Below are 13818 nucleotides of genomic sequence, written 5' to 3' on the forward strand. Positions count from 1 at the left end.
AACATCAGTTAAGACTTTAGAGAAAGGGACCCCCAGAAAGATAAGACCCCAACGCAGTGCCAGGCTGGGGGGATAGCTCACTTAGTCAAGTGTCTGCCTCACAAGATGAGGCCCTCAGTCCATGAGCTGGGGAGGCAGAGACAGGAGGATCCCCACCCAGACTCACTAGCCAGCCACTCTAGCCTAATGGTGAACTTGAAGCTAATGAGACCCTGTCTAACAAGGCAAATGCAGTTCCTATGGATGACACATACCTAAGGAGAGCCTCTGGTCTCCGCATATACATATATTTATATCACATACACACAAAGCAAGGAGAGCCCTCTGGTCTCCACGTGGACACACATGTACTCATATTACACATAAAGCAAAGTCCTTCAGGAATGTGGGCCACAAATAACTATAATTTGTCCGATTTTATTTAAAAAAGAAAGTAAAGTGCATCTTATTAAAAAAAATATAAAACCCATGTAAATTCAGGGTCCTTGTGATGGGCAGTGTCAGCATCCCTTAGAGTGATGGGCACGGTGAACTAGGACAAGGAATGAGGATCCAGGAGTCTGTGTAGGAATTAGAAGATGGGTGGGGCCGGGCAGTGGTGGCACACACCTTTAATCCCAGCACTTGGGAGGCAGTCATGCGGATTTCTAAGTTCGAGACCAGCCTGGTCTACAAAGTGAGTTCCAGGACAGCCAGGGCTACACAGAGAAAGCCTGTCTCGAAAAACCAAAAAAAAAAAAAAAAAAGACGTCGACGATGGGTCGGGACATAGTTCTCTGACTGGGAAAAGGACAGCAGGCAAGTTTTCTGTCACAACCCCCCTTGGGGTCACTCCCTTGCTTTTGAGGCCACAGCCTGATACAGGCTGGAGAAGTCCGGGAACTGGGACTGAGCCCAAGGTCTGGTAAGGAGGGCTGCAGAGTCAGCCTAGCCCTCTGGTCCCTGAGGTGGTGTCAGCGGTCACAGATATGTCCTCGGTTGGCTGAAGCTGGAGCAGGGCCCTGATTCTGCAGTGAGAAAGGGTAGCCTCAGCAGCAGAGTAAGGCGGAAGGTAGAATAGTCCAGTCGGGGAGGGATTCTCAACTTCAGCTTGCTCACGAAGCCACTTTGGAGAAGTCCCCAAGAGCCCAGCAGGCTGAACTGGAGTGGCTATGTCGTAGTCTTCCTTGTCTGTTTCTCCTTCCTCTCTGGCTTCACATTTGCAGTTTTAAACAAAGGGCTCAGTTAAGTAGCAGAGTTCTGCCACCCAGACAAGGACCCTCTGGCCCCTGGAGGCAGCCCAGCTCTCGGCCAGACACTGGAAGCAGCTGGCTGGGCTGTTGGGCCTGTGGTACCAGCTGCCATCCAGGCAGGGTACCGTGGCTGTGTTCTGTGAGAAGCAGAGGTAGCTGGCCTCCACTGAACACTCACAACCCCTGAGGTCAGGGTGGCCACATCTAAAGTCAGCTCTCATACCACAGAGTCTCGGATCTCAGAGCCCAGTCGAACTCGGGGCCGGGGACACACGGGAGACACCTCTACAAAGCTGTCCTGGATACTCAGTGGCCTCTTCTCTGATTCAGTGAAGACTCTGGGCCCTGGGGAGCTATCCGACAGAGCCTGGTAGCCTCGGTGGTCAAGTGGGGTGCTAGGAGGACCAACACCATTCAGCGGTCGGGTCTCAGGTGGTAGCACTACAGGGCGAGTCTTGGGGTGCACACTGGCACATTCGCCCTGCTTTAGGAAGAGTTTCATGCCATCCCGATGTCGGTAGAGAAAGAACAGAACCAGAAGCACCACAGCAAACCCAAACAGAATACACATCACCAGGAATTCATTCCAGTAGGACTTGTCCGCACCCCAGCTGGCCCTGCCACCAGCCGGTGCACTCACTCGTGATGTGTTGATAATGACCGGGGTACCATCGCGCTGGTTCTTTTGGTCCATTACCCCCTCCTCCATCACCTCTGGGCAGTAGCTGGCCACGAGCTGCTGGAATCCTTCTTCTATCGACCAACACTGGAACACCCCCAACCCCTGCTGGCTGCCCACCAGCAGCAGGTCCCCGGTGGGTAACACTCGGCAGGAGGCAGAGGCATTGACTGGGGCTCCATTGTGCACCCAGAGCCGAGTGGCCAGGTTTGAGAGGAGTGGGCAGGCCAGGGTGTTCACTGTGTTTGGTTGGATCTGGACTTGTTTACATGGCTTACCTGTTGGCAGAATAGGCATGGGGTAGAAGAGGCCATTGCCCAGAGCAGCTCCAGGCTTAGGCCCACCCCCCCCTCAACCTGGTGCTATGATTGTGTTTGAATGAAAATGGACCCATAGGCTCAAAGGCAATTAATTACACTACTGGGACATGTGGCCTTGATGAAAGAAGTATGTCACTGGGGCTGGGCCTTGAGGTTTCAGATGCCCAAGCCAGGTTCAGTGACACACTCTCTCCCTGCTGTCCACTGATCCAGATTTAGAACTCTCATTACCTCTCCAGCACCATGTCTGCCTGCAATGCCACCATGTTTCCTGCTATGACAATAATGGAATGACCTCTGAACTGTAAGCTAACCTCAATTAAACATTTTCCTTTATAAGAGCTGTGATCATGGTGTCTCTTTCCAGCCACAGAAACTCTAACTAGGACCAATGGTAACTTGGGCGATGGTTGGGACTAAGTGACTCCTGATCTGGACTCTTCTTTGTAGGGCTAGAGGAATAAATTTGTACCTAAAAATACCTAGAGTTGTTTTCCAAGCAAATGTGGCTCACCTTTCCCAGGGCATCTTACCTGGCACAAGAAACCGGGCCTTGTATGAGGAATTCTTGCAGAGTTCCTTGACACTGGCACCCTCAATGTCCTGGATCCATGGCCTGGGTATAAAAGAGTCTTGGGTAGAATCCCATTGGCCAGTGTTCCTTTTTCCCTCCACTGTTGGTCCTGGGCAGAGAACCTGGTGTGTAAGGCCCACCAGGCCCAAAGCAGGTGCAGGAGACTTGCCAGAGCAGAGTCCCCACCACCATGGGGCTGACTAGGTATCTCTAGTCATAATTACAGGTGTGCGTGTTTAGAAGACAGCCTTGGTGTCATCCTTATGAACACCATCCACCTTCTTTGAGACACAGCGTCTCATTAGCTTGGAGTTTAACAACTAGGAAAGATCAGATGGGCAGGGAACTACAGGGGAACTTCTTGCCACCATCATGCTCGGCATTTTTATGTGTGTTCTGAGAATCAAACTCAGATTGTCACGCTTTTGAGGCAAGTACTTCACGGTCTGAGCCGTCTCCTCAGACCCCATCTACACATTACCACAAATAAAAGTCACAAACAACCCCCTTTTGCTATAAAAGCAGAATGTGCCTAGCACTTGGGAGGTACAGAAATCCAAAGTTATCTTCATAACACAGTGAACTGGAGGCCAGTCTAGGCTACATGAGACCCTGTCTGAAATACTACCCTCCCACAAAAGGAGGCAATTAAAAGCCCAAGAAGTGGCCATGAGGTGCACATCAGCCCTAGCTACAGAGCAGGACCCTGTCAAAAGAAAAAGAGAGAGAGAGAGAGGAGAGAGAGAGAGGAGAGAGAGAGAGAGAGAGAGAGAGAGAGAGAGAGAGAGAGAAAGAGAGAGAGAGAGAAAGAGAAAGAGGGAAGGGAAGGAAAGGAAAGAAGGAAAGAAAGGAGGAAGGAAGGGAGAAAGGAGGAAAGCAAGCAAGTCAGGCTTTCCTTTTATTCTTTTTTTTTTTTTTTTTTTTGGCTAGGATAGGCAATGTAGCCCAGGCTACCCTCCCTCCTCCCTCCAACTGCAAACTCTTTTACTTTAGACTCTCTAGTTTTGGGGTTACAGGTGTGTAACTAGAAAAGGTGAATTTTCATGCACTTATAAGTTAGAAAGCTCAGCCAGGCAGTGTAGTACACATCTTTAATGCTAGCACTTGGGGAAGCTGAGACAGATTTCTGTGAGTTTGAGGCCAGCCTGGTCTACATAGTGAATTCCTGGCTAGCCAGGGCTATAGTGAGACCCTGTCTCAAAAAAGGGGAAAATAAAACTCAACCAAGCATAAAGAATACAAGCACAGCCGGGCGTGGTGGCGCACGCCTTTAATCCCAGCACTCGGGAGGCAGAGGCAGGCGGATTTCTGAGTTCGAGGCCAGCCTGGTCTACAAAGTGAGTTCCAGGACAGCCAGGACTATACAGAGAAACCCTGTCTCGAAAAAACCAAAAGAAAAAAAAAAAAAATACAAGCACTACAGAAGCTGCCCAGAATCTGCTATGAAGCAGCCAAGGGAGATCTTACATCCCTGCTTCCAGGGGTTTATCAGTGTCTAGGAAGGGTGGGTTTCTGCTGCTGCTGTTCTGTTTTACTGGGGGTTAGGGGGAGGGTGTATGTGTAAGGGTTGGGGGAGGAAAGGGAGGTTGAAACAGGGTTTTTGTTAGTTTGTTTTGTTTTTTTTCTGCACAGCCCTGACTGTCCTGCAAACTCAATGAATGTGTAAACTAGGCTGGCCTCAAAACTCACAGAGATCTATCCATGTGCCTCTGCCTCCTGAGCCCTGGGATTAAAGGCATTTGCCAGAGCATCTAGCCCAAAGAGGGTCTTAGTTATATAGCCAAGGCTAGCCTCAAACTTTTTATGTAGTCAAGGATGACTTTGAACTACAGATCGTCCTGCCTCTACCCCCCTAGTAATGGGACTTCAGGCCACACACACAAAACCATCCCCAAATATGGAAGTTCCTGAAAAAGTTTAAAGACAGACACCAGCCATACCACCTATGAGACAAGGATACGGCTAAGGGAGTGTACCACTTCTGTGCTTTAAGTGTGCAGTAATTTGTGTCCTTTTGATGTAAACAAAAGAATACTACAAATGAGAGATCCCATTTGTATTAAAACAATGAGATCATTCGTTTGACCCATTTTAGGAAAATACAAAGATATGTTAAAATCCAGTCCACAGATAGGGCTGAAGAGCTTCACTTGGAGAACATCCCTCTTCTCTTTTTTTTTTTTTTTAAATATTTACGTATTCCCTTTATGTATGTGCATCTGCCTATGCCTAGGTGAATTTCCTGTACCAGGTGTATGCAGGAAGCCAGTTCTAAGCAGTTGGTTGTAAACTGCCTGATATGGGAGCTAGGAATGGAACCTGGGTCCTCTATGAGAGCAGTCAGTGCTCTTAACTGCTGAGCCACGTCTCCAGCACCATCCATTTTTGTGAGACAAAGTCTCCTGTAACTCCTGCTGGCCTTGAAACTCATTGTTGCAGAGGATGTCCTTGAACTTCTGACCCTCCTGCCTCCACCTTCTGAGCAGTAGGACTATACACATGCACCAGCAGGTCCTGGCCACCCCATCTTCTTCTGAGCATCCACCACTATATCCTGAGTTCCAGGCCACACCTAGGCTACACAAGACCTCAATGCCTCAATAAAACAAAAAACAAACAATAGAACAATAAAACTAGGCACTGGATTACAGACAAACCCCACTTCAGCTGACTCATTCCTATTTTTATTTAAATCGAGACACGGTCTTATTATGTAGTCCTGGCTGGTCTTAAATTCACAAAGATCTTCCTGCCTCTGCTTCCTGCATGCTAGGATTAAAGCTGCACATCACTGTGCCAAATAGCAAATCTCTATTTTCTCAATAGACATCTCTAATCCTAATGTTACTCTACTTTTTAATGGTCTAACAGGCTTACCGAACAGCCTTACTTACAATAAGCTATGTGCATGTGGCAATCCACATCTTCTTGACTAGATGTTTCTTATTCTGGCAAACCCTGTCTATTTGGTCCATATAGATGATATAGCCACAGAGAGCTGAGAAATGACCATGTGCAGGGGTCCCAGAGAAGACACAGTGCTCAGAGATGAGGAGGAGTCACTGGGCCTTTGGGAGTTCTCACCTGGAGGCCAGATCCGGCTGGTAGAGGCTAGCGAGCCTGCAGGCAGAGCCAGTCCAGGCACAGTAGGGGTCTCGAGCCAGGAGGCAGTCTCCACAGGTTGGGTACAGGCTGCAGTTGGCTACGGGCACTTGCACCACCCCGGAATGGGAGGAGGCATACAATAGTCCCTACACAGCCAAACATGAAGAGTGAGAGGGAGACACAGGCACCGGGTCACTGTCATACTAGCCTCACATGCTCACTAGTCATCCCAGGGTACCCCTGACAAGTTCTGCCACATATCCTTTTGATGGTCAGAAGCCAGGGCTCTGTAACTTTCCATCTTGCTTTGGCAAGGGACAGAAAAGCTGGCTTGTTGACAGTCAAAGTGGTCAAGTTCACTCCATGGCCCACTCACCCCATGGCTGTCCAAGAGCAGGTTCTGCACAGGCTGTCCTTGAGGGAAGACCTGCAGCTCCTCAATGATGTGGACTCTGGAGCTCAGGGTCACTGCCTTGTGCAGGCGGCCATCACCTGGAAGCATGGAAACGACTCAGGCCCTGGTGGAGCCCACCGCCCACAATCTACCAGCCATGCATGCATTGCCCTCCTTAACTCAATCTTGCAGGGCTGCAGACACTCACCAGTGCCCAGAAATAGGACATCATAAGTGTTGTGCAGGCCAGGCACACGGTGCACAGCCACACGCTGGTAGCGGGCTCGGGGCTGCAGCAGCAGCAGGCGACTGCGGACCTGCCCATCCATCAAGAAGTGATCCTTGAGGAAGTTCAGCACTCGGTCTGGGAGCTGCAGGGACGAGCTGATCTTCCGTTCCCGGGCACTGTTGGTTATGCACTAAAGACGGCAGAAACAGGAGGGACAGGGATCAGCATGGAGCATGGATAAGCGGCCCCTGCCACATTAACTATGCTCCAGAAACCATGGAACATCTGCCTTTCTGCACTGCGCTGGTCCAAAGGCAAATCTGACGTGCGAAGAAAGCAAGACCCGGGGTTCCTGCTGGCCTCTGGCCTATTGATCCTCACCAAGTTTGTACACAGGTCTCAAAAAGTGTGACTGTTCATTTTGCCTGGGGTCTTACCCACGCATCTTACCCTAGGGCTCCCGGGAAGTTTTCAGGATCCATCTCAGTACAGCTAGCCATAACCAATTCCCACACCTACCCAGGTCCTGTTTCTCTCTGCCCAAGGGTTTCTCTGTGCACAAGGCTTAGTCGGGTGGACAGAGTAAAGGGACAATTTTACTGTGCAGCATTGTGCAAAGCAGGGCACAGTGGCATCCTCTTGTACTCCCAGGACTTTGGGAGGACTGGGAATTCAAACAACCCAGCTTACACCAGACTGCTGCCTTTGAGACAGACAACTAAAAATAATCTACACCACTGCACAGAGGCCAAGCTGACGAGGTGGGACTGAAGGTGCTCTGTCACTCACGGGACATCTTCTTTGGTAAGATAGGAAGCCAGGGCTTATTACGCCCTACTTCAAAGAAGAGAAATCAGATTCACAAAAGCTTCATGGTTTGTCTGAAACCATACAACCTTGCTCTCAGCATGGTCCAGGGACCAAGCCTGCCCAGAAGCCACTCTGAGCACAACACTACTGATACCTACCGCTCCCGGCCGTGGTGTGGGCACCTGGTGGGTCTCAGTATACCACTGCTGTGTCTCTCTGTTCACTTTCTTGTACAGGCCATCAAAGGCTTTCTGCACATCATTCATGGTGAAGACACAGATGGCAGAGCCTTCCGTGGTCCCTCTGTGCCTGCAAAGGAAACAGCCAAATTAACTCTGTGCTCAGAGTTGAGAAGTGAGGCTCGAGATGCCATCAGTGGGGTCTAGCCACTCTTTATCCTTCTGTCCCCAGCTAAATCCTAGCATCTCACCACTGGGAGGTAAAGACCCCATAGAAAAGGGTCTTGCGCCAATCCTGAGGGTTGGGGTTCAGGGTGAAGACATCTTGTAGCACGTTAAAGGGAAAGCCATCATCGGGCCGGGAGCACAGGAGCTGAGCCTTGAGGAAGGAGGTCCAGCGTTGCTGCAACACCCGTTCTCCACCCTCATCGCCCTGTAGGAGAAGAGGGGACACGGGCTTAGTCACAAGCTGAGGGCCATTCTCGGAGGCACAGTGTCTCCTTGCCAGCCCTCCTCAGCAGTAGCTGAGTCACACAGGAATGAAGAATGAGAGAGAGCACCAGGACAGATGTGCACCTAAAATTGAGTATGTTTTCATCAGGAAAGTGTATTCCCTACTGTGGACGACGAGCAAAGAAGGACCAGGGGAAACCATCCAAATAGGGAAGGGCCAGGAGAGCGCTCGACGGCCAGTGCTATCTGGCATGCTAGCATCACTGGCCAGGTCAGAAACCTGAAGCTTGATGTTACTCAGGAGGATGAGACAGGAGGATTGCTCAAGTCTAAGAGTTTGCAGTCAGCCAGGGAGGGAGTGAAGTAGAGCTTCAACACAATGAACACATAAATGAATAAATAACAGGAAAAGGTGTCCATGATTGACGGATTACTGAGCAAACAGGGAGAAATAGCATAACTCAGGTCTCAGGTTTGTAACTGAGTTAATACAAATACATTAGTTTGAACAGATCAGCAAAGAACACTTTAACAGTGGCTGCTTCTTGTGTGGATAGCAGGGGCCCTAGGAGCTTTACACGGCAGAATCTAATTCATGCAACAGCTAGCGATGTTATCACTGCCATTTAACCGCTAAGCTGGAACCTGGAAGTTCAAACTCGAGAATCTGGGCTCTTACACAGTGACGCCGTTGGCTGTTCACTGTAAGTCACTTCTAGTACACTTTCCTGGGTTTCCAGTTTAAGAGAAAGCCAAGGACTTCTTTTCCAAGTAGCTTATAAGTCTTATGTTTATAACACTGGGCTTGATCCCCAGCAATATGTAAACTAAGTGGGATAGCACACCAAAAGTTCAAAGTTAGCCTGAGTGACACAGGATGTTTGAAGCCAGCTGGACTCAAGACCCTAAGAGAGGAATACCTATTTAAAAATATAAGATAGAATCTGTGGGCGGAGGCAGGTGGATCTCTAAATCTGAGGCCAGCCTGGTCTACAGAGAAAGTTCCAGGACATCCAGGACTACACAGAAAAACCCTGTCTTGGAAAACAAACAAACAAAAAGACAGGACCTTGCTAAGTTATCCAGGATGGCCTTAAACTTGAGACCCCCCACTCCCCAGCTCCCTGAGTGTCAGGATTTGAAGTGTGCGCCTTCACACCTACCTTCAATATGAGATTTTCTCAATTAAAAGAGAAGCCAACCAGGAGTGTTGGTACTCTCCTTTAATCCCAGCACTTGGGAAGCAGAGGCAAACAGATCTTTGTGAGTTTGAGGCCAGCCTGGTCTATAGAGTGAGTCCCACATGGCCAAAACTATATAGTGAAACTTTGTCTCAAAAACAAAAACAAAAGAAGCCAGGCAGTGGTAGTGCACACCTTTACTCCTAGCACTCAGGAGGCAGAGGCGGAGGCAGATCTCTGAGCTTGAGGCCTGGTCTACAGAGTGAGTTCCAGGACAGCCGGGGCTACACAGAGAAACTCTGTCTTGAAAAACCAAAACAGAGCCGGGCGTGGTGGCGCACGCCTTTAATCCCAGCACTCGGGAGGCAGAGGCAGGCGGATTTCTGAGTTCGAGGCCAGCCTGGTCTACAAAGTGAGCTCCAGGACAGCCAGAGCTATAAAGAGAAACCCTGTCTCGAAAAACCAAAAAAAAAAAAAAAAGAAAAACCAAAACAAAACAAAAAACAAAAGAGGACAGCAGCGTAGCATGGAGACGCCAGCTCAGCCCTGTGACACACTGCCCATAGCCCAGACACTGCAGATTCAAGGCAAGGATGAGGAAGAAGAGGAGCCACAGACTGGTCGATGGTTGGGCTACGACTCCCTGGGGGCTGGTTCTGGAAGGTGACAGATGTGGGTGCACCTTGGATGGATGACCCTGCGCCCTCCCACTCACCTTACAGACTCGGGCAACTCGGGACACGATGGTGTTCTCAAAGAACTCAAACTCCTGGCCCGTCTCGCTGAAGAAGAAGTAGATCTTATCATCATCACCTATGGGGCTGCCCAGGCTCTCGGGGACGTAGGCAGAGGCCACAAAGGCAGGGTCTGCAGAGGCCAGGGGAGGAGACACAGTCAGGCCAGGAACCTCAGGGACAGCATCCCCTCCCAAGGGTTAGGCAACTGCTCAGTGGGCCAAGGCAGAACTCTACCTTGTAGCCAGTTGAGGGAGCTCTCGGTCTTGGTGGGGCGGGAACTCTGGCTCCGGGAAATGGCTGGATCGTTTCCCTGGAAGCTACTGACTGTTCCAGTGTACAGCTCACCATCTGCCAAAAGAATGTTCCCATGGGAATGGCTCCTTTGGCCCAGTCCCTGTGCCCTGCTCAGGGCCCAGAGTGACCGCAGCCCCATCTGTCCTGCCTAGACGGAAGTAGGGACTTGGAAGAGGGCAGCCCAGGGTCACCCGATACCCCCTGGGAACCAGCACAGCATGGGGACACCACCTTACCTCTGGGACCCACACTGCCCAGAGCCCAGACACACCCCAGATTCGGTCCTCCTGCCCTGGGTATCTTTCACGGAGCACAAAAGCACCCAGCCTGTGACACCACTTACCAACCACCAGAGCCGTGGACTTGAAGTTGGGGTCAAAGGGACAACGACCCTTGCCATCCTCCAGAATGACATTGCCAGCCTCATCTTGGGCTAAAGTAAAGCTTGCTATGTTCTGTGGAGGAGTAGACAAGTGGCTCAGGACCAAGACACGGAACAAGGAAGCGCACAGGTTCTAAAGTACATCTCCTTACCCCAGGGTCTACGCGAAGGAATGTGTGCAGTGGGCACTATTCCCCAACGGACAGGGAAGAGATGTAGCATGGAAAATAGTCCTGGAGCCAGGGAGAGCAATGCAATGCAAACCCAGCAATTTCTGACTCCAAGCCCCGTGCTCCGCAACAGCCTTAATGCCATCCTCTGCTAGAGCATGTTAGGGGACGGGGTAGGAACACAGGGCAGGCATACCCTGAAGGGTGCACAAGATGACCTGGGGCACCAAGCACAGCAAGGGAAAGAAACCCGTGGGCAGCAAGTTGGAAGTCAGTCAGGCTCTCTAGGCAAGATAGCTGCATGCACCCCTCCTGCCCCTGCAGGGAGACCTAGTAGGGCCTGGGAGGCAGCCAGGATGATGGGCTCACGGGTCTCAAGGGCCTACTGCTATCTAGAAGCCTGCCCTGAGGGTCCTCCTTCACCAGGAATCAAGGCTAGGGAAGAGTTCCCCTGGTAGAAAGGCAGCCAAGGCAGCCAAGCCCCAGGGTAGAGGAGGGAACTCACAATGTAAGCACACAGGGGGCTGAAGGCGGCCGTGCCACAGGTGAGCAGGTGGCTGCTGTTGAGTGGCAGGAGGATCTTGATGTAGTTTTGACAGTCACGCTGTGGGGAAGGAGAGTATGTCAGGTCCACATATGCCACTAGGGGGCAGGGCTGAGGCCTCCTCCCCAGACCCAAGGCTGAACAATAGAAACCTGGAGCTCTGGGCCAGGAGCTGGCTGGCAGAGCTTAAGCAGGGTCTGCTCTGGGGCTCAGCTAGCTTCCAGATTGCCTAGTACTCCTTCTCTGAGGTGAAAGGCACCCTAGAGGGGGTAACCTCACCTTTCAGTGTCAGGAGGTAAAGCAGAGGGAGCTGCTCAGCCCTGAACTCCTGGCACAAACTCCACCTCTACAAGGTGTCTGACAGGAATTGCCAAATTGGTGCCACCAACACCCCAAGACCCACTGAAGTTTTTCCACCTTTCCAGTGGCAGGCCGTGGCCTGGCTGTCTCTCAAATTCCACACCTTCCTGGATGCTAAACCTTCAATGAACAAAAACCCAGAATCTGATCATTTCTCACCCCTTTTTGGATAGTGCCCTGACTAAGGCACTGTCACTGCCTGAGCCACAATGGTCTCCCTTGTGTTCAGTTCCAGAGAGGGCACTATCATCAACACAAGGGGGCCCATTTGTTTATTTGTATTGATGACAGGCTCACCACACAGCCCAGGCTCACCTGGAATGAATAATCCTCTGCCTTACAAGTGCTAGAATTACAAGGACACACAAGCATGCCTGGCTCAAGGACAGCCTTTTAGAACACAGGCAAGACAGGCCTGGTGGCACATTTATATTTCCAGCTACTCAGGAGGCTGAGAGAAGAGGATCCCAAGTTCCAGTCCAGCCTGGGTGAAAAGGCCAGTCTAGGTGACAGAGTGAGAACCTGCCTCAGAAGCAGAGGGTCAGGGATGTAGCTCAGTGGTTTAGCACTGTCTAACGCATGAGACCCTGGGATTAATCGGAAGTTCCACAAAACAGTACAAAACCACACGGCCATGCCGCTTCTCTGCTAAGCTATCTACTGGTTTCCAAAACGATTCATTCACTCAGAGTGAAACCCAAAGTCCTGCTTAGTGTCTGGGTATGTCACGGTCCAGTTCCTTACCTTCCTCTAAGTAGTCTTTGCACTATATAAATGTCTGTCTGTCTTTCTTTTTTGGTTTTTTAAAGACAGGGTTTTTCTGTGTAGTTTTTGCTGTCCTGGAATTCACTCCATACACCAGGCTGGCCTTGAACTCACAGAGATCCATCTGCCTCTGCCTCTAGAGCACTGAGATTAAAGGTGTGTGATACCACCACCCAGCTGCTTTCATTCTTGTTTATTTTATGTGTATGAGTGTTTTGCCTGCATTGATGTGTGCACCTCTTTTGTGCCAGGTGCCCGTGGAGGCCAGAGAGGGTATCGGGTTCCTGGGGACTGGAGCTACAGAAGGTCATGATCTGCCATGTGGGTGCTGGGAAACAGGCTGGTCCTCTGGAAGAGCAGCCCATATTCATACCTGCTGAACCATCTCTCCAGTCCTGCCTGGTATTGTCTGTCTTTCTTTCTTTCTTTCTTTCTTTCTTTCTTTCTTTCTTTCTTTCTCTCTCTCTCTCTCTCTCTCTCTCTCTCTCTCTCTCTTTCTTTCTTTCTTTCTTTCCATGACCACCTTATAAACTGATTTTTCATTGGTTTTTCTTTCATTTTTTAGCTTTATGAAATGATGTCATGGAGTCCAGTCCATCAATCTTCTATGTAGTCCAGGGTGACCCCGAACTCCTAACCCTCCTGCCCACGTTCCGGGATTACAGCATGGTTTTACTTTTTCATGTCTCTAGTAGCTAACAGCAGAGACCAAGTGCTGAAGAGGGGCTGAGGCGCGGCTCACAGCCAGAGCACTTGTCTAGCTTGTGGGAGGCACCGTGTTCACCCCACACTGCCAACAAGTACTTGCTGACTGTTCCAGAGTGAAGCATGTGTAGATGGGGAGGCCTCTGAGAATGGCAGCAAGTCCTACAGGAGAACTCTGGACTGGGCTGGACCCCATCTAATGTCTTGGCTGAAATCAAACTAGAATCTGCCAGACTTATCTGTCCACTAGAGACCCTTTACAGACACTGTCACCACCTCACCAGGTTCACGTTGGTGCTAACGCTAATGGGACAGGAGCCCTGGATGCACTGGTTTATCGAGGGATACAGGCATACTATTCCCATCTTACAGGTGAGAAAACAAAGGCGCGACCAGATGAATCTATTTATCCAGGATCACATAGAGGACAGGGCTGGGGTTGGGGCTGGGGCTGGGGCTGGGGCGGGGCTGGGGCTGGGGCTCAAGCCCAGTGCTGGCAATGTCCAGGCTGTGTCCTTTCCATAACAGCCATATCTGCTCAGTGTTCTGCCCAGATCCCTCAGTCTCACCTTTGGGTCCTTGCCCTTGAAGCTGCACTGCTGCTTCCTGTCAGCATCTGCACTCCATAGCAGCTGTGGAAGGAGGAGGGAAATAGGTGTGTAAGGGCACAGAGGGTGTGTAGAGCCACACTCCTGTCCTGTCCTG

At 50.6% G+C, this 13818-nt stretch overlaps 1 protein-coding gene across 1 annotated transcript in view; it reads right to left on the reverse strand.

Moving 5' to 3' along the window:
* Nucleotides 1-401: 401 nt before the first annotated feature.
* The window catches only part of Sema4b (semaphorin 4B), a 40194-nt gene continuing 26777 nt past the window's right edge, over nt 402-13818 (reverse strand). The window contains exons 4-15 of the mRNA XM_021166549.2: nt 13683-13745; nt 11245-11343; nt 10531-10642; nt 10128-10241; nt 9872-10023; nt 7774-7955; nt 7502-7652; nt 6513-6723; nt 6287-6402; nt 5890-6056; nt 2765-2847; nt 402-2189 (exon numbers count right to left, since the gene is read on the reverse strand). Of these exons, the coding sequence (XP_021022208.1) occupies nt 1450-2189; nt 2765-2847; nt 5890-6056; nt 6287-6402; nt 6513-6723; nt 7502-7652; nt 7774-7955; nt 9872-10023; nt 10128-10241; nt 10531-10642; nt 11245-11343; nt 13683-13745 (2190 nt within the window). The 3' untranslated portion in view covers nt 402-1449. The remainder of the gene's footprint in view (nt 2190-2764; nt 2848-5889; nt 6057-6286; nt 6403-6512; nt 6724-7501; nt 7653-7773; nt 7956-9871; nt 10024-10127; nt 10242-10530; nt 10643-11244; nt 11344-13682; nt 13746-13818) is intronic.

This window comes from Mus caroli, unplaced genomic scaffold (genome assembly GCF_978045245.1).
Source record: "Mus caroli unplaced genomic scaffold, Mus_caroli_1 scaffold_8, whole genome shotgun sequence".
In the NCBI taxonomy this organism is placed as follows: Eukaryota; Metazoa; Chordata; class Mammalia; order Rodentia; family Muridae; genus Mus; species Mus caroli.